General features: G+C 42.4%; 1 protein-coding gene across 2 annotated transcripts in view; it reads left to right on the top strand.

The window, feature by feature from the left end:
* GGPS1 (geranylgeranyl diphosphate synthase 1) overlaps window positions 1-17,117 on the top strand; it is a 141,673-nt gene extending 124,556 nt beyond the window's left edge. The window contains exons 2-3 of one of the 2 annotated variants that reach the window (XM_063917564.1): window positions 1,117-1,158; window positions 15,628-17,117. In XM_063917564.1, the coding sequence (XP_063773634.1) occupies window positions 1,156-1,158; window positions 15,628-16,383 (759 nt within the window). In that variant the 5' untranslated portion in view covers window positions 1,117-1,155 and the 3' untranslated portion in view covers window positions 16,384-17,117. The remainder of the gene's footprint in view (window positions 1-1,116; window positions 1,159-15,627) is intronic. The other variant, XM_063917563.1, reaches the window with a different exon arrangement.
* The last annotated feature ends 3,055 nt before the right edge of the window (window positions 17,118-20,172 follow it).

The following is a 20,172-nucleotide window of genomic DNA, read 5'->3' as shown; positions in this document are numbered from 1 at the left end:
TGATACCCTGGCTGAGGAGGACCTAGAGTTTGCTCATTCGGTGCTGCAGAGTCATCCGCACTCTCCCGCCCGTTTGGGAGCTTTGGTATAATCCCCATGGTCCTTACGGAGTCCCAGCATCCACTTAGGACGTCAGAGAAAATAAGATTTTACTCACCGGTAAATCTATTTCTTGTAGTCCGTAGTGGATGCTGGGCGCCCATCCCAAGTGCGGATTGTCTGCAATACTTGTTTATAGTTATTGCCTAACTAAAGGGTTATTGTTGAGCCATCTGTTGAGAGGCTCAGTTATATTTCATACTGTTAACTGGGTATAGTATCACGAGTTATACGGTGTGATTGGTGTGGCTGGTATGAGTCTTACCCGGGATTCAAAATCCTTCCTTATTGTGTCAGCTCTTCCGGGCATAGTATCCTAACTGAGGTCTGGAGGGGTTCTTGGTGGGAGGGGCCAGTGCACACCAGGTAGTCATAAAGCTTTCTTTAGTTGTGCCCAGTCTCTTGCGGAGCCGCTAATCCCCATGGTCCTTACGGAGTCCCAGCATCCACTACGGACTACGAGAAATAGATTTACCGGTGAGTAAAATCTTATTTTATCAAGTTCAAATCCAGTATATGGTATAAAATTAAAATAACTACTATACCGGCACCCATTTCCTTGCAGGTTTCAAAAAAATATATATTTTTTTATTTTTCTGCTAGTGCAAAGTAATTTGTACTATGAGGATTTCAAGTTTTCTTGTTGTAATTGCATTGTTACTTTAATTGTGAAGGGAAAAGCCTATAGCCGAATAGTCTTATTTGTTGTGTATTTTTTTTTGTTGCTTTTTTTTATTTTCTTGTTCTTTTGCAAGTCCAATAATTAAACCCTGCACTTCCATCAAAGTATGAAATAATATGAACAAATGTAAGCCATTTTTCTTGTACTTTTTTATAGTTTTGTCAGCCAAACATCAGATTATAGTGTAACTGCTATAATGGAATTTTAAATGGTACGATGTGGCCTGCATTCATATGATTCAGTGTTATTAGGTGTCAGAACTCAAAACATCATTCAGTGCAGAGATAGTTGTCCGTTAGTTTCAATTATGTGATCAGTCTTTCTGCTGTCTGCAGTTCATCCCTAAGGTCATCTGAGCAACTTCTAGGTCTTAGATGGTGAGTATAGTGTAATTAAGACAAAAAAGCAATAAAATTTGCTAGTGTAAGCTGTTAGATCTGCCATTACAAAATTACCACGAGGAAGAAGATTTATCACCATTTGTATGCAGTTTTTGTTTTCACTTGGTAAAGTGTGGCAACATGTACTCCTCCAGCAAAATGGGCCTGATTCAGGTACTGCTGTAGTAGCGGCGTATGCCGCAAAGTACCGATATTCGCTACTTTGCACATACGTCGGACCGGTACTGTGAATGTGCAATACGAGTTTGCAACTTGGGTAGCACTATGACATGATAAAGCTAAATATTTATCGTGTATATAACCCTTTATGAGGTCTAAGAACACTGTACGCTATCTACGTAAGAAGTACCGTAAGGGTACGCAAGTTGCGTATCGATCGCTTAGCCGTGATCGAGACGCTCAGGCGTCACGTTCACTCACGGCCTAGTGATCGCAGGCAGGCAGACTATTGGCTGTTGACTATCGTAATGATTCGCTATAGCGTAGCAGCGCTCGGGACCACGAGGAGATCACCAGCGATGCAGACGCTCACAACGTTAAACCTTTATATCTATACCTTTAGCAATGAAATACACAGCAAACCTTAATGTAGAGACAAAGTGTAAGTGCAACCTTGTGTAACCTGATTAACTACAAAGCTGCTTGAGTGTCACCGATGCTCAGGGAGTACTTAATACTATAAAGAATACACAGATACCTGGGCTTAGGGTCCGAAACCTATTATGTGTATTATGACTATTATACTTGCAAAAGGAATCACAGTACAAAGCATACACTACAATATAACATAAACCAACTAACCAGATAAACTACACAGGAAATACAATACAATACAATTCAATGTCTAATCAAGGAAAAATACGAGAGAAAGAGAAGAGAGGGAGAGAGAGAAATGGCTCACAGTAAGACAATATGATTACGGAGAGAACTTACGCACAAGGGGAACGATCGCATGCGCCTCGATATCCAGCTCCCGATTATCAGCAATGAGAACCGTTGAAGAGAGTGAAGTTGGATATGGTCGGCCTGCTATTTATGCCCCACACACAATACAATTCAATGGTCCCTACAATCTCATTGTTCATTGGACACAGGAATTCGGCTTCGCATTATAACAAAAGGTCATAGGTTGATTCATACAGGTGGGCTGTGACTATTTCCAACTGCTCAGGTGGGAGGGAAACTGGGTTTCCCGCCGCATGGGTAATAAAGTGCAAATAAAGTAAATGTTCATAAACTTCTTATGTCCATAACTATTCGCACGAGCGATTGATCTGCTTCAAACCAACACCGGAATATTTCTAATTAAATATTCTTCCGATGGATACTAAACACCACTGTATTACTCCTATCTGACCCTTCGTATCAAACAAAGAGGGATTCCTCTGTTCATAAACATTCTATATTAACCAAACTTTCAGAATCTATCAAAGGGACCATGATCTACAAAATACATTATTAGTGAAAATATGTAATGATTGAGTCGCACGCTACAACCACATAAACTCTACCGTAAATACGCATACCATGCGCCTGCGGGTGCCCGCGACTGTGAGTATGCGCACGTACGGGAGAGCGTACGCACGCGCAGCACGGACCTGTGTGAGGTGCAAATATGGTAGTGTGCATAGAGATATTTTTCTGACTTTGACAGTCCACCCTTTGGCAGTCAATAATAACTGCCACTTCCTGAAAACATTTCAAAAGGAGAAAAATATATGTCAGGGGTTAATTCATTTCCATGGTTGGGTAAGGGAGGAGAGAGGAGTAGGTGGGAAGAGGGTATGACCTAGTGAGATAGCAGAAGCATGTGTGTATGAGTCCATGTTTGGGGGGTCATGTATCATCGTGCCGTACGTGTTGTAAATCAAGCTTCGAGGTATTGCGAAGTATACATTTGAATTCCTTCTTATCCCGTGGTACAGGTCTGTGGATGGGCTGTCAAACTTTACCGAGCTCTTTTCGGATTTTGAACAAAATGGGGAGCACATTTTAGTTGATGATACATGAATGGGGGAATATGTGATTGCTGATATCTGTGCCTGTATTCCCTATACTATGTGTGTCATTACCTGAGGGTTGTAGAAATGAAGAAAAGACATAATTACGGTAAATGCGGTGGTATTCTATGTCAGGTTAATGTACATCTGTCGGTTGAAGTTTTGTTCGGTATCAGTTGAAAGTCGTCTTCTTTGCGCTGTTTTGCTCATTAAGCGTGAGCAATAAGCTTTGTCAATGCCATTAGATTTACAAAAAAAATGTTGGGCTAGCGTAATTTTAAGAATTCTAGGGAAACTGGGGATCCATGGCAAAGTTCATCAAGTGTCCATATCTCAAGTGGTCAAAACTTCTTCTTTGGTCTATCCGTTGTCTGTATAGCGTCTCATCAACTTCCTCGTCCAAGGGGGTCTTGTTATCTTGGAGAAAAACCAGAAAAACAGGTGAAAGAAACGGACCGTAGAAATCGCATTTTCATCACATCATTGTTTCTATCGTTGGGTCGTAAATCAAATCCAGGTTAATTACAGTTTCCTCACTCCTCAAACTCATCACTCTGGTACTTTGTTTGCACCTCATTAAAGCCTGCCCGCATCTAAATATCAATCCAATCGATATAACGACACCTAAGATACATAGTAGAAACTTCCCAACATCCATTATGACTCCTTGAGCCCAGTCTCCTAAACCAGAGAACCAATTTCGCGGGTTCAACCATGACACCCAACCAGTCAGCTCATTACCTACAGCAGCAAGAGTGAGATTGTGTTTTCGACGAAATTCCCACTTTAATTGGAGAATATCGTCCATCTTTTGGTCTATGACCTCTACCGGATCCTCGGTGCTATTCGTGATATACGTGCAACACTTCACGCCGTACTGTGTTGCCAATGTAACACAATATCCGCCTGTCACTGCTGTGAGGTAATTAAGAACCATTCTATGCTGTACCAGTTCTGTTTTATAAGCTTGAAGTTCTCTTCCAGTGTATCTAAACGTGTCATCGTACATTTCAGTGATATTATCTAACAAATTGGCGAGTGCGGAAATGTATCTATAATTCATCACTCCTCGAGCGGTGCGAGTGAAATCTAACGCCACCAGAACCTGAATCCCGGTGGATTCATGGATCAGATCAGAGGCCGGATGCTCTAACCTTTCTGACAGTTGTCTTTTAACAAGGTGCTCGTAATGAGTGTGAGTATAAGGAGCTTGGGCACCACGGTGTATGTCTTTCATTTTGTCATGTGTTACAGTCATTACTTCAGGCAATACTCTTCCAATATAACACAATCCTTCAGAGTTTGGGGCAAGCCACTTGTACGCCTTTCTCCCGCATATGAAATATGCATCATCGGGGAGAACATATGGGACGGAGAAGGACATGACCATATTACACACCTTCCATGTGAAATCTCCTAGCCCTAATTCTTCCATCTGCTTAATGCACGTATCAGGTTGTACGATATGTGCACAGTATCCTGGTGATACTTCTCCAACTCTAGTAATCCTATTTCCTAAGGTGTATCTATACCGGAAAGATTTTCCTCTACTGGCTATGTGGCGTACAAGCTCTGTATCTGTAGGCATTCTATCTGCTCTATGTGAAAAGGTCATGGTGTGGTTACTCCATGATACTTCCCAATTTCCCGGCTTTCTGAAATTGGAGATGTTAAAACATAATAGGGACCTATCCACGTGGTATTGGTGGAGCTTCAAACTAGGAGGGCTGGAGATATTAAACCTCCGGTCCACCGGTCTCCCACCATTTAACTCAAGTACCTCCCCTATCGTTAAAGGAAATGGTACTAGCCCTGATTTGCTATGACCCTAAGGTACTTGAGAGCATACCCAACAATCTGTTTTGTTTAATACATTACCCACTAAGGAGTGATAATCACTCAATGGATGCCGGTCCATATGGATATTAAAACTGGATTGGCATTTCTTAATGCACACATCTTCAATGACATTGTTACAGAGCCTACAGATACAGTTTTCTTCAGCTAACAATCCGTCACAATTTCTTCTATGGTCAATGCTATCGGATCGTTTTCTGATACTCGCCTTTGCTTGTTGGTTAGGTTGATCTTGGAAAACTACGCCTCCATCTTTATCATCAGAACTCATTCCAGAACCTCTATCGACCTCCATGGTACTCTCGCCGGAACAGACTGCTCTGGTCAACATCATGGTCAACAGGAAAATCCGGATCACAGTCTCTTGGGGCAAGTCCATCTTTGAGGAGGAGACGACGAAGAAGAATGAGAAGGAGGAAAAATACATTTGAGGGAGAGGGGATGGGAAGTGGAAAAAAAACAATAAAAGGGAGTGGGGAGTCGACAACAGCTCTCGGTCTTCAAGGCTCAGGTGCCGCCTCAGTCCTCCTGGAACAGACACTCCAGTGATACAACCTCTACCGTCTGTTCCTTATCACGGGACTTCTCTGGATCAGCAACCTTCTTGCAGTGGGATGAATGGACCCAAGTCTCTCTCTCAGCAACCTTCAATGCTGTCGTGCTAGTCAATAAGACCTGGTATGGTCCTTCCCATCTGTCAATAAGGCAACCTGAGCGTAGAAAATTTCGTATCATTACATAATCCCCAGGTTCAATGTCATGACAATTACTATCAGGTAGATCAGGAATCACCAACTTTAGATTATCATTTTGATTCCTTAACTGTTTACTCATGTTAATCAAGTACTTTACAGTTACTTCATTGTTACATTTCAAATCATCCTGAGGGTTAATCATGACATGCGGTTGTCGACCAAATAAGATTTCAAAGGGGGACAGATTAAGAGGGGACCTGGGAGTGGTTCTGATACTGTACAATACAATGGGTAAAGCTTCTGGCCATGTCAATCCTGTCTCTGCCATCACTTTACTCAATTTATTTTTAATAGTGCTGTTCACTCTTTCGACCTTCGCATTCGCCTGTGGATGGTACGGAGTGTGCAGCTTGCTATCAATTCCCATCAACTTACACATTCCTTGAAAGACATCACCTGTAAAATGGGTACCCCTATCACTTTCGATTATTCTAGGGATACCATATCTACATACAAATTCCTGCACAATTTTCTTAGCTGTAAACATAGCGGTATTTGTAGCTGCAGGAAATGCTTCGACCCAATTCGAGAAAACATCTATACAAACAAGTACATATTTCAAATTCCGACAAGGGGGTAATTGAATGAAGTCAATTTGTATTACCTGGAAAGGGCCGCCGGCAGGTGGGATATGGGATGGTTCTGTAGGTATTGCCTTTCCAATATTCTTTCTCAGACAGGTAAGGCATGACATTGCTCTTTTACTCGCATGAGAGGAGAATCCTGGGGCGCACCAATAGGCTCTTACCAATTTGCACATTCCCTCCTTGCCTAGATGAGTCAGCCCGTGAGCTGCTTCAGCCAGACATGGAAGATATGCTCTGGGGGCCACTGGTTTACCATGTCCATCCGTCCAGAGTCCTGAGGACTCTTGGCCACATCCCTTTGCCTTCCAGACTGCCTTTTCCTGTGTGGAACACAAATTTTGCATTTTACACAACTTCTGTGTGTTGATGGTATTGAATACCATCAGTTGTGTGGTGTCTGTCTGTATGGGGGTAGCAGCTGCTAACTTAGCAGCTTCGTCTGCTCGGCTGTTACCAAGTGATACCGGGTCTTGGCTATATGTGTGTGCTTTACATTTGATAACAGCCACTCTGTCGGGTTCCTGTATCGCTGTTAGAAGCCTTTTTATGTGAGCTGCATGCGCTACCGGTGTACCAGCTGCCGTCATGAAATTTCTGAGGCGCCATAGGGCTCCGAAATCATGGACTACCCCGAATGCGTATCTAGAATCGGTGTAGATATTGGCTGACTTACCCTTAGCCAATTCACATGCTCTGGTTAGGGCGACCAGTTCAGCAACCTGGGCTGAGTGAGGTGGGCCTAGCGGTTCCGCTTCTATGGTGTCTTGGTCATCTACGACTGCGTATCCAGTACACAAGTCTCCCGAGTCTGACTGTCTGTGACAACTACCGTCCGTGTAGAACGTGAGTTCTGCATCTTCCAGTGGGTTGTCACTGATGTCAGGCCTTGCGGTAAAATTTTGGGTCAAATATTCCATACAATCATGTGTATCTTCCTTTGTATTAAATCCTCCTTCCCCAGCACTCTCATCTTCCACCCTTTGTGCCTGACCAGGCACACCTGGGAGATATGTTGCAGGATTTAATGCACTGCATCTCCTTATGGTGATGTTTACGGGGGCCATTAGTGCTAATTCCCATCTTGTAAACCTCGCTGATGAGACGTGTCTGGTTTGGGCAGAATTCAATAAGGCTGATACCGCATGTGGCGTATGGATTGTGAGGTTGTGGCCTAGCACAACATCTTCGCTTTTTGTCACTAGCAATGCTATCGCAGCAACGCTTCGCAAGCATGTGGGGAGGGATCGCGCTACCGTATCTAGCTGAGCGCTGTAGTATGCAACTGGCCTGCTGGCATCACCGTGTTTTTGGGTTAGTACGCCTGCCGCGCAACCAGCACTTTCTGTTCCGTATAGTTCAAAGGGTTTCCCATAGTCTGGCATACCTAGTGCTGGTGCCTGTGTTAGGCACTGTTTGAGTCTCTCAAATGCTGTTTCGGACTCGTCTGTATGCGAAATCCTATCAGGTTTGTTCGAGGAGACCATTTCCTGCAAAGGTAACGCTAAAATGGAAAACCCTGGGATCCAATTACGGCAATACCCACACATTCCTAAAAACGTTCTGATCTGTTGCTGGGTTTGTGGCAGGGTCATGTCTCTAATTGCTTGGATTCTATCAGCGGTCAGGTGTCTCAGTCCTTGTGTTAGACAGTGTCCCAAATATTTTACCTTAGTTTGGCATAATTGCAACTTGTCTTTGGACACCTTGTGTCCGGTGTCTGAAAGATGAAACAGGAGCTGTTTCGTATCCTTCAGAGATGCTTCCAGTGAATCTGAACACAGTAATAAATCGTCCACATACTGTATCAATACTGATCCACTGTCTGGTTGGAAAGACTGTAAACAATCATGCAAAGCCTGAGAAAATATACTTGGACTATCTATGAAACCTTGGGGCAATCGAGTCCACGTGTATTGGACTCCTCTGTATGTGAATGCAAACAAATATTGGCTGTCAGGGTGCAGAGGTACCGAAAAGAAAGCGGAGCAGAGGTCAATAACAGTGAAAAATTTGGCAGTGGGAGGGATTTGCATTAGGATGACAGCTGGATTTGGCACTACGGGGAACTGACTCTCAACTATTTTGTTAATCCCCCTTAGATCCTGCACTAGCCTGTAACCCCTCCCCCCACTCTTCTTAACAGGGAAGATGGGACTATTGGCAGTGCTGGACGTTCTTACCAGAATGCCCTGTTGTAGCAAGCGCTCTATTACTGGGTAAACTCCTAACTCCACCTCTGGCTTCAGAGGATACTGTGGGATTTTTGGAGCTATCCTACCATCTTTTACTTGTACAACTACTGGAGCTACGTTTGCCATTAATCCAGTGTCCTGTCCGTCTTTTGTCCAAAGTGACTCTGGTATCTGAGATGTCATCTCTTCTACTTGGGATGGATTCCTATTTGTCATAATGGTATGTGACATTAATTTTGATGGGGAGTCTAACATGTCTCGCACTTCCTGAGCGTGTTTCTCAGGTATGTCCAAGAATACACCTTCAGGAGTACAATAAATGACGCACCCCATTTTACACAGTAAGTCTCTTCCCAGGAGATTGGTTGGTGCCGATGCAGCCAGCAAAAAGGAATGCTTGGTATGCAAAGGCCCTATTGTAATCTCGGCTGGTTTGCTAACAGGGTAGTGCTGGACTACTCCTGTTACTCCCATGGCTGGAATTGTCCTACCAGTGGTTCTCATGCCCACTGTCGAATTTATCACTGACTTGGCCGCCCCTGTGTCTACAAGAAAGCTCAAAGTTTTACCAGCTACATTAATTGCGACCTCGGGTTCACTTTCAAGGTTGGCAATCAATTTCACTGGCTGCAGATTACAGGTATGGCCACACCCCTATTGGGTATGGTGACCTCCCTGAATCCCGCTGGCAGCAACTATTTGTGAGGGAGATAGTTGGGAACTACCAGAGGCATGCCAGTCTCTGTTTGGGGGATATCTTTTTGTTTCCCCTGTATGTGGCTCATAACTCCGTTTCTGCGGACCTTGCTCCCAATGTCGTGTGTCGTGTCGTTGTCTAGGGGGTTGGTATGATCTTTGCGAGTTTTTCGCTCTACAGTCTCGTGCATAGTGCCCCTGTCTTTGACAAGAATAACATGTTATCATAGTTGACTTACCCACAGGGTTGGATGGTACATACGCAGGCTGCTTTGTGGTCAGAGCCTGTATACTTACTGACATTAGCTTATCACTCTGCGACTCCCTGTGTCTGGTGATGTTTCGGTCGTGATCAATAGCAGCCTCTCTCAAAGTGGACACTGACAGACCTCGCCAACATGGTTGCGTGGTCTGTACCCTTGCCTTTAATGTTTCCTTCAAACCATCCATTAGTACAGATACTGCTACTTCTCGATGGTTTGGATTTGTCCTAATGTCCTCTATACCAGTGTACTTTGCCATTTCTAATAGTGCCCGGTGGAAATATTCTGCAGCTGTTTCTGACTCTTTTTGTTTAATGGAAAATATTTTGTTCCATTTAACAACTGCTGGGAAATGCTCCTTTAACTGTAAGTTTATCCTTCTTACGTTATCTTTGTTGTACACATCTGTAAGAGGTACATCCAGATCTAGTCCACAATCAGCTAAAAATTGAGCTGAGTCGACATTGGAGGGTAAACAAGCTTTTAGCAATATCTGCCAATCTTTATTATTGGGCTCTAAAGTGTTTCCTAAGTCTGTGATGTATTTTTGGCTGGCAACTAAATCTTTTCTAGGGTCAGGGAATTCAGACACTATGGTCCTTAATTCCATTCGGGAAAATGGGCTGTACATGGCAATGTTCCTTATGGGAGTGGCTCCTGATACATCTGTTTTCCCATTGGGAACTGCTATTACCCTAACAGGAGTAATTCTAACAACCTCATTCTGTGTAGATTCTACAGCTTGTGGTGAAATAGTCTCAGCATAATGCATGGTGCCGTACTTACCAGTTGATACGACCTCACCTATCCCTCCGCTAGGGGCCTTTACTAATCTCGTGGGTGTTGCTGTGCCTACTGTGGTCTCTGCTATGGTGGCTGCTAGAGAGAGCGCTGAAATCGTTGTCGCTTCGTCCTCTTGATCACACTCCTGAGGAAAGTTCAAAACAGGGTACAACTTGCACGGGTTAATACTTGCATGGGTTAATGGGTTAACATTATCATTAACATTTACACAGTTACTAAGTGATTTTGTGTTACACCTTAGTGCGTCTTTCTCCGTAATCAACTTCTCTCCTGATATATATGGTGGCGGCGGGGCCGTGGCAATCAGTTTTCTGTTAGAGCCAGATCCTGCCGCCTGAGCCAAACCTCTCTGTATCTCACCTTCCTGTTGCCACAACTGTAAATAATCATAATGCTGAACTCGTCTCTTTGTTGATTTTATGAGACATATCCTCCTCCTTAAATTTTGTAACACCTCTGGGCTGAAGCTACCTATTCTTGGGAATTTCTCCCGGTCTTGTACCGTCATTCTCTCCCATTCATCACATAAAACCTCTGTGTGACTTCCATATTTCTCACACATGATATACCTGGCCGACCCAATTGGTCGGACCACTGAATCAACCCGAACCGAGGTTGATCGCCCCCTACCTGAACAACTGGCCCCCATAACTCTGCAGGCGTTGCTTGCTCTACCTCTGATCTCTATATCAAGGTCTTCAGCGAACCCTTACAGAAAACCAGATTGTTCACAATAGGCTGACGGTGGCGGTTTACCGAGTGCCCCACTCACTCGCCCACGCCGACCAATGCGACCTGATCACACCGATATGGTGCTGGCGCACTCGACCCAGGGCACCTATAAAAACCGTTGTTTACTGGAACATGCGAGGGTTATCCGCAGAACACTTACTCTTTCCAGTAAAGGTGAGGTTTGTCAGATAGTTCCTGAGTGACCAGCGAACTTCCCTTCTTGAAAAATAAAAAATTACACAAATCACGTCAGAATGTACAAATAGCGTTTGTGACCCCTTTACTCTAATGGTACTAGGTCAGATTACTAACTACTGTACACAATTACGTGCGGTCCAGTCGTTCAGTACACAAACAACTAAGCTTGTGTACGGAAAGACCAATGGAATCGAAACTTACGACTGCGAATTCCTTCAGCCAGAGCTTGTACGGCCTATATGGGTCTTGCACCAACCCTTCTCTTGGTGTTGTGCCTCTGAACTGTATAGCGGACTTCCCTGTTTACTGTACCTGGACCTGCTGGTCTACTATGACCTCCTGGTCTTGTTCTGTACGACCTCCTACTGGTCCGCTATACTCTAATGCTCAAATATTATGTTTAACCAAGGATGCCTCCCTAGCCACCGTGCACGTCACTTACACGCGTGTACCTCACGAGTACTCGACTTTTCTTGTGGTTCAACCTTTAAGTTATATAAACTACTCACTCATCACATGTACACTTTTGCTTCTATTTCTATTTCTGCGCAGAAATTTTTCTTTAGCCCAGCTGTGTTACCAATTAGGAGCAGGATCTGTTAATTTAAATTTTGGATTTCCAAAAATAGACTTGCGTTATTTATCGCCTGTGGCGCTATTTACCGCTTTGCGTTACTTACCGCGTTGCGTTAAAAAAAATCAACTTATCGTGACTTGAGCTACGTGGGCGTAACCGGACGCTCCGTTGCGTAATGTACGCTGCGTGCGTCTGCCTTTGGATTGCGTACACAAGTCTTTTGTTAGGGACACGTGTACGCAAAGCAAAGATCCACCGTAACACAATTTATACTTTTATCAATGTAGATGATCCTTGATCATCTACCACACAACACACTGACTTCGCCTTATCGCCCAGGCAAAACTGTGTGTTTGTCTATCTTTTAACTATATTACCTTTACTCTTAAACTATGAAATAACGGCAAATCTTTTTTTAGCACTTTTTTTTTCAACTATAAAACTGGCAGACAGGAGAGTGATATACGAAAATGAAAAAGAAAAAGAAATGCAGATATATATATGTGTGCGTGCGTGTGTACGCAAGACAGAAAAATACAGTTTTAAAAGACACTAGCGTTTTGTTCTTACCTCCGGTTCCCGGATTCCTTCAGCACTCTTTTATCTAAGCGAAGCAGACGCTTATCCCGTCAGCACTACGAGACAACCTCCCGCCCTTTGCTGAGGGATAATGTCTGCTGATCTACCTAGTGCAGATATGTGAAGGACAGGACGAGCCGCCAATTGATAAAGCTAAATATTTATCGTGTATATAACCCTTTATGAGGTCTAAGAACACTGTACGCTATCTACGTAAGAAGTACCGTAAGGGTACGCAAGTTGCGTATCGATCGCTTAGCCGTGATCGAGACGCTCAGGCGTCACGTTCACTCACGGCCTAGTGATCGCAGGCAGGCAGACTATTGGCTGTTGACTATCGTAATGATTCGCTATAGCGTAGCAGCGCTCGGGACCACGAGGAGATCACCAGCGATGCAGACGCTCACAACGTTAAACCTTTATATCTATACCTTTAGCAATGAAATACACAGCAAACCTTAATGTAGAGACAAAGTGTAAGTGCAACCTTGTGTAACCTGATTAACTACAAAGCTGCTTGAGTGTCACCGATGCTCAGGGAGTACTTAATACTATAAAGAATACACAGATACCTGGGCTTAGGGTCCGAAACCTATTATGTGTATTATGACTATTATACTTGCAAAAGGAATCACAGTACAAAGCATACACTACAATATAACATAAACCAACTAACCAGATAAACTACACAGGAAATACAATACAATACAATTCAATGTCTAATCAAGGAAAAATACGAGAGAAAGAGAAGAGAGGGAGAGAGAGAAATGGCTCACAGTAAGACAATATGATTACGGAGAGAACTTACGCACAAGGGGAACGATCGCATGCGCCTCGATATCCAGCTCCCGATTATCAGCAATGAGAACCGTTGAAGAGAGTGAAGTTGGATATGGTCGGCCTGCTATTTATGCCCCACACACAATACAATTCAATGGTCCCTACAATCTCATTGTTCATTGGACACAGGAATTCGGCTTCGCATTATAACAAAAGGTCATAGGTTGATTCATACAGGTGGGCTGTGACTATTTCCAACTGCTCAGGTGGGAGGGAAACTGGGTTTCCCGCCGCATGGGTAATAAAGTGCAAATAAAGTAAATGTTCATAAACTTCTTATGTCCATAACTATTCGCACGAGCGATTGATCTGCTTCAAACCAACACCGGAATATTTCTAATTAAATATTCTTCCGATGGATACTAAACACCACTGTATTACTCCTATCTGACCCTTCGTATCAAACAAAGAGGGATTCCTCTGTTCATAAACATTCTATATTAACCAAACTTTCAGAATCTATCAAAGGGACCATGATCTACAAAATACATTATTAGTGAAAATATGTAATGATTGAGTCGCACGCTACAACCACATAAACTCTACCGTAAATACACATACCATGCGCCTGCGGGTGCCCGCGACTGTGAGTATGCGCACGTACGGGAGAGCGTACGCACGCGCAGCACGGACCTGTGTGAGGTGCAAATATGGTAGTGTGCATAGAGATATTTTTCTGACTTTGACAGACATTAGACTGTCGGTGATTGACAGTCTGGTGCCATTTGGTGCTGAGGAGGAGGTGGCAACGACCTCTATTTCTCAAAAAGAAGGTGTTTTGCCTCTGTTTTCAGTTTTTGAAGTGTGGGGTCACTTCTATTTACACTAGATATAGCTGCACTTCAAGTTTTGTTGCGCATATTGTTGAAGACAACTGTCACAATTCTGTTTTCAGGGAGTGTCAAGGCCAGGATCTCCACCTTTAGACAGTGATTTTCTAACTTCATGGTTGGAGCCATAGTGGTCTGTTTGCGTGACCTCATGGGTCATTCAGCCAGCCATTGAGTCACTAGTGATCCAGTGCTGCGTCCTAGAACACAGTACTGTATCACAAATTAATGCAAGAGGCGTTGCTACATATACCAAATGCCTGCTGCTACATTAACATATGTAATGCATCGCTGCTGCTTCCAAGTCAGCAGTGATGCACCCTCCAACCACATCTGAATCAGGCCCACAGTCCGTAACTAGGGAAAACAATTCAATTTGACGTGATGAGATAAAACATAACAGAAGTGTCCTCTTACATCCTTGCTGCAGTCATGCTGAACAGCCCTTCAAGTCGCGCTGTGGCGGGACTCTGTTGCGCAGAGTATCTTTTATGCAGTTTTTTTGCGTAAAAATGCGTCTTAGTCTCAAAGTAATGTAATAGGACACACACGCATCCTGCTGATTAAAATGATATGCAGCATGCCTATATTCTGTGTGTAATTGCGTCTGTATCTGCATCCGAAAATGTCATCTTAGTGTTTTCCAGAAAAAAATTGTAGCATAACATTTTGTATGCAAATACAGTCGCAGTCACACACAGAATGCTGCATATCATTGTAATCAGCAGAAGCTGCATTTGCGTCTTATTGCATTACTTTACGACTAAGATGCATTTTCATGGGAAAAATGCAGAAAAGACGCTTGGCACTACCTTGGCACACTGCACTCACGCGTTTGTGTAACTCTACTTGTAGCGTACTAAGCAAAGATGTAAGATGACACAACTGTAGTAAAGTGGTTTCAATATGTTTGAGACAAATTTTTAATGTCTAGTTGGAACATCAGTCTCTTCTAAATAACACATTTAGTCAGTACAGGTTGAGTATCCCTTATCCAAAATGCTTGGGACCAGAGGTATTTTGGATATCGGATTTTTCTGTATTTGGAATAATTGCATACCATAATGAAATATCATGGCGATGGGACCCAAATCTAAGCACAGAATGCATTTATGTATCATATACACCTTATACACACAGCCTGAAGGTAATTTTAGCCAATATTTTTTATAACTTTGTGCATTAAACAAACTGTGTGTACATTCACACAATTCATTTATGTTTCATATACACCTTATATACACAGCCTGAAGGTCATTTAATACAGTATTATTAATAACTTTGTGCATTAAACAAAGTTTGTGTACATTGAGCCATCAAAAAACAAAGGTTTCACTATCTCACTCTCACTCAAAAAAGTCCGTATTTCGGAATATTCCGTATTTCGGAATATTTGGATATGGGATACTCAACCTGTATATGCAGAATGTTATTTATTGTCATGGTTCTAATTTTCTATAAAAGGGATTTTAAAAAGAAATAAATGAAATGTACATTTGAGTTCATACATTTTTTTTTTTTTTTTTTTATTCTAGGTGATAATTGAAGTGACAGAAATGCTGCACAACGCCAGTCTACTTATTGATGACATTGAAGACAACTCCAAGCTTCGCCGCGGTTTCCCAGTTGCTCATAGCATTTATGGTGTTCCCTCAGTTATTAATTCTGCAAATTATGTATATTTCTTGGGTTTGGAGAAAGTTTTAACTCTTAATCATCCAAATGCTGTCAATGTTTTTACCCAACAATTACTTGAACTCCACCATGGCCAAGGCTTAGACATATACTGGAGAGATACATATACTTGTCCTACAGAAGCAGAATATAAAGCTATGGTCTTGCAGAAAACGGGAGGTCTTTTTGGATTAGCTGTTGGCCTCATGCAGTTGTTCTCTTCATATGATAAAGACTTGAAGCCATTGTTAAACACTCTTGGACTGTTTTTTCAAATCCGAGATGATTATGCAAATTTAAACTCCAAAGAGTACAGCGAAAACAAAAGCTTTTGTGAAGATTTGACAGAAGGAAAGTTTTCATTTCCTATAATACATGCAATATGGGCAAGACCTGAAAGTACTCAGGTGCAAAATATTTTGCGACAGAGAACAGAAAATGTAGATATCAAGAAATACTGTGTTCATTATCTTGAGAAGGTAGGCTCTTTTGAATATACGAGGCAAACTTTAAAAGAATTGGAAAGTGAAGCATACGGCCTCATTGAATCTTTAGGAGGAAATCCCGAGTTGATTTCAATAATTGACAACCTTAGCAAAATGTATAAAAGCCCATAATAATGTAATCTTTAAACTGTTGCTGATGATACTATATGGGTTAATGCACTCAATACTTTACATATACTAATATCAATTGTGCATTATAAAGGTTTTTATTTTATTTTTTTTATCCTAAAAGGGCTTTTTCGCAAGTATTATTTCACCCAGACTACATTGGCAAGCTCCTAGTTTTTCTACTGTTAATTCACAATTGACTCAACCTTGAGTAATTTATGGTAAAGTAGTCCACTTCAGCAACTGATTTCAGACCAGGTTAAATACAATATGTCCTGTAACTAGAATTGTCATGCTCCAACTACATCAATAAACAGACTTTTCATAAACATATCCATAGATGCCATGAAGTCTTTTGAAACTGAATACCTCCCACTTAGTGCCCTCTGCTGATCACCACCAGTTACAGTAACAGCTGGGCATGCACTGATTATCCATCCTGCCAACCAGCCTTGCCAGCCCTCCACTCTGTAGGAATTCCTGTGAAGGAGGAGACGAGAGTTTTTGGCTGATGGGCAGAACAAAGAGTGCCTACTTAAATGTCAGGGGTTTTGGTGTTAGCAGTGTTTCTTTTCTCTCTTTTTTTTTAAATTTAACTCAGGAATATGAGATAGGAAAGGAGTAGAGTAATGGGTCCTCTGCTTTATATTGGGTATATAATATTATTTTATTATTCACTATGTAACCCTGATCTGCTGTTACATACTGTATAAAATAAAGTGCTTCATTTCATTTTTCCACTGCTTTTGTCAAATGAACCCAGCAAAGAATTGAAGATTCTAAATTAAAAGCTAAAACACATACTAAGTGCATGCTCTAGGCTTCTTGTGGAGTCTAAACTATTGTAAACTCTGCTTAAATGAGAACTAGCCCCTATCAGTTTATTTTAAATTGTGTTAATATATTTTTAAAAAGTTGGGTAAACTGTTCAATTTAATGATTGGAAAAGTAAACAAACTGCCCAAATTTCATCCAATTGGGCAGATACACATATGCACTAAAATTATGTTAATCCTGTTCTTTCATAATTTCTTTACATATCACCACTTTACATTTACATTTTAGGTCGGCATAAATTGGTCTTTATTTTTTTTATTTTTTTCCGTCTATGCATACATGAGGTTTAAAAGCAGAACTCTTTTAGCTGATATTTAAGATACCAGATATTCATTAATTGAGTGGCAGTATTACAAAATAATTGTGAATAAAGTGTTGGATTTTCCCTGACCTCTTTTTGTAACGAACACCACTAAACTTCACACTTTGTTTCTGAAATAGATGGTCCAGCAAAGCAGACATGTAATAATAATCTTTGATTTCCCATATCTTCCAATGCATAACTACCAGTACTCTGGTGTCTCCTGATTACTTGAATTCGATAACATCACAAGGTCCATTTAGATACTGTCTGCAGCTTCAATTAGATCATTACTAATTTCTGATGTTGTGTCCTTTTGCCTATACTGCCATGAACCATTAACAATGTGGCGTTTTAGTTTCATTCCTGGCTATACATAGAGAGAAAAAAAGATTTAAGGAATGTAAGGATTGTGTTGTCTTACTAATGTGATTTATCTAGACAGAAGCATGTTTATATAACAAGTTATTGGTTCTGGCACATTTTTCTATAGGAGAATTTCCCCTGTTCTTGGTAGTATCTTATAGAACAGCTATTTCATTGTAAAAGAGCTGCTAAAAATGAGCAGATGGGAAAAGTTTAATTGGCTCAGAAAAGCATATAAGCTTAAATACAAAGAAGCGGGGAAATGCTCAAAGGCACCACCAGAAAGAACAAACCATGAGCTGCAATACAATTCTCTCAAGATGGATATGAAACAATAAAGTTACTGATTAATCTTGTTTGCGTGGTGTCCTTGAATCACTCGTCTGAAAGTTCACAAGATGATATGAAAAAGAAAAAATATACATTGTGTAATATTGCTTCAAATGGATGATTCTTCATACAGTGTCCAGAAAGAGAACCCTAGTGTGATGTTATATTTGATAGATGAAAGGATAGGGTCTCGCCACCACACCAAATATATATCTAAGCGTACCGAGAACTCGCATAACAAGGGATTAGGAAATATTCATAAAGGTTTTGTTTTTTTTCTACAAGAATCCGGCACAAATCACAATTTGTAGGGCAAATTCTTTTCAAGCGTACCCCACTCATGTGTTAGCGTAATTGATTCCACATGTAAAGGTCTCTGTAAACGAAACTCTGAAGTTGTTGACTGGTATAAAAGTTTATCTGACGTCCTAGTGGATGCTGGGAACTCCGTAAGGACCATGGGGAATAGCGGCTCCGCAGGAGACTGGGCACAAAAGTAAAAGCTTTAGGACTACCTGGTGTGCACTGGCTCCTCCCCCTATGACCCTCCTCCAAGCCTCAGTTAGATTTTTGTGCCCGAACGAGAAGGGTGCACACTAGGTGGCTCTCCTGAGCTGCTTAGTGAAAAAGTTTAAGTATAGGTTTTTTATTTTCAGTGAGTCCTGCTGGCAACAGGTTCACTGCACCGAGGGACTAAGGGGAGAAGAAGCGAACTCACCTGCGTGCAGAGTGGATTGGGCTTCTTAGGCTACTGGACATTAGCTCCAGAGGGACGATCACAGGCCCAGCCATGGATGGGTCCCAGAGCCGCACCGCCGGCCCTCTTACAGAGCCAGAAGACTGAAGAGGTCCGGGAAATCGGCGGCAGAAGACGTCCTGTCTTCAATAAGGTAGCGCACAGCACCGCAGCTGTGCGCCATTGCTCTCAGCACACTTCACACTCCGGTCATTGAGGGTGCAGGGCGCTGGGGGGGGGCGCCCTGAGACGCAATAAAAACACCTTAGATGGCAAAAAATACATCACATATAGCTCCTGGGCTATATGGATGCATTTAACCCCTGCCAGTTTTTCCTTAAAAAAGCGGGAGAAAGGCCGCCGAGAAGGGGGCGGAGCCTATCTCCTCAGCACACAAGCGCCATTTTCCCTCACAGCTCCGCTGGAAGGACGTCTCCCTGACTCTCCCCTGCAGTCCTGCACTACAGAAACAGGGTAAAACAAGAGAGGGGGGGCACTAATTTGGCAGATTAATCAATACAGCAGCTATATAAGGGAAAAACACATATAAGGTTATCCCTGTATATATATAGCGCTCTGGTGTGTGCTGGCAAACTCTCCCTCTGTCTCCCCAAAGGGCTAGTGGGGTCCTGTCCTCTATCAGAGCATTCCCGGTGTGTGTGCTGTGTGTCGGTACGTTGTGTCGACATGTATGAGGAGGAAAATGGTATGGAGGCGGAGCAATTGCCTGTAATAGTGATGTCACCCCCTAGGGAGTCGACACCTGACTGGATGGTCTTATGGAAGGAATTACGTGATAGCGTCAGCACTTTACAAAAGACTGTTGACGACATGAGACAGCCGGCAAATCAGTTTGTATCTGTCCAGGCGTCTCAAACACCGTCAGGGGCTCTAAAGCGCCCGTTACCTCAGATGGTCGACACAGACACGGACACTGACTCCAGTGTCGACGGTGAGGAAACAAACGTATTTTCCAGTAGGGCCACACGTTACATGATCACGGCAATGAAGGAGGTTTTGAACATTTCTGATACTACAAGTACCACAAAAAAGGGTATTATGTGGGGTGTGAAAAAACTACCTGTAGTTTTTCCTGAATCAGATGAATTAAATGAGGTGTGTGATGAAGCGTGGGTTTCCCCCGATAAAAAACTGCTAATTTCTAAAAAATTATTGGCATTATACCCTTTCCCGCCAGAGGTTAGGGCGCGTTGGGAAACAC

Source organism: Pseudophryne corroboree, chromosome 4 (assembly GCF_028390025.1).
Source record: "Pseudophryne corroboree isolate aPseCor3 chromosome 4, aPseCor3.hap2, whole genome shotgun sequence".
NCBI lineage: Eukaryota > Metazoa > Chordata > Amphibia > Anura > Myobatrachidae > Pseudophryne > Pseudophryne corroboree.
This window is presented reverse-complemented; position numbering and strand designations above follow the sequence as displayed.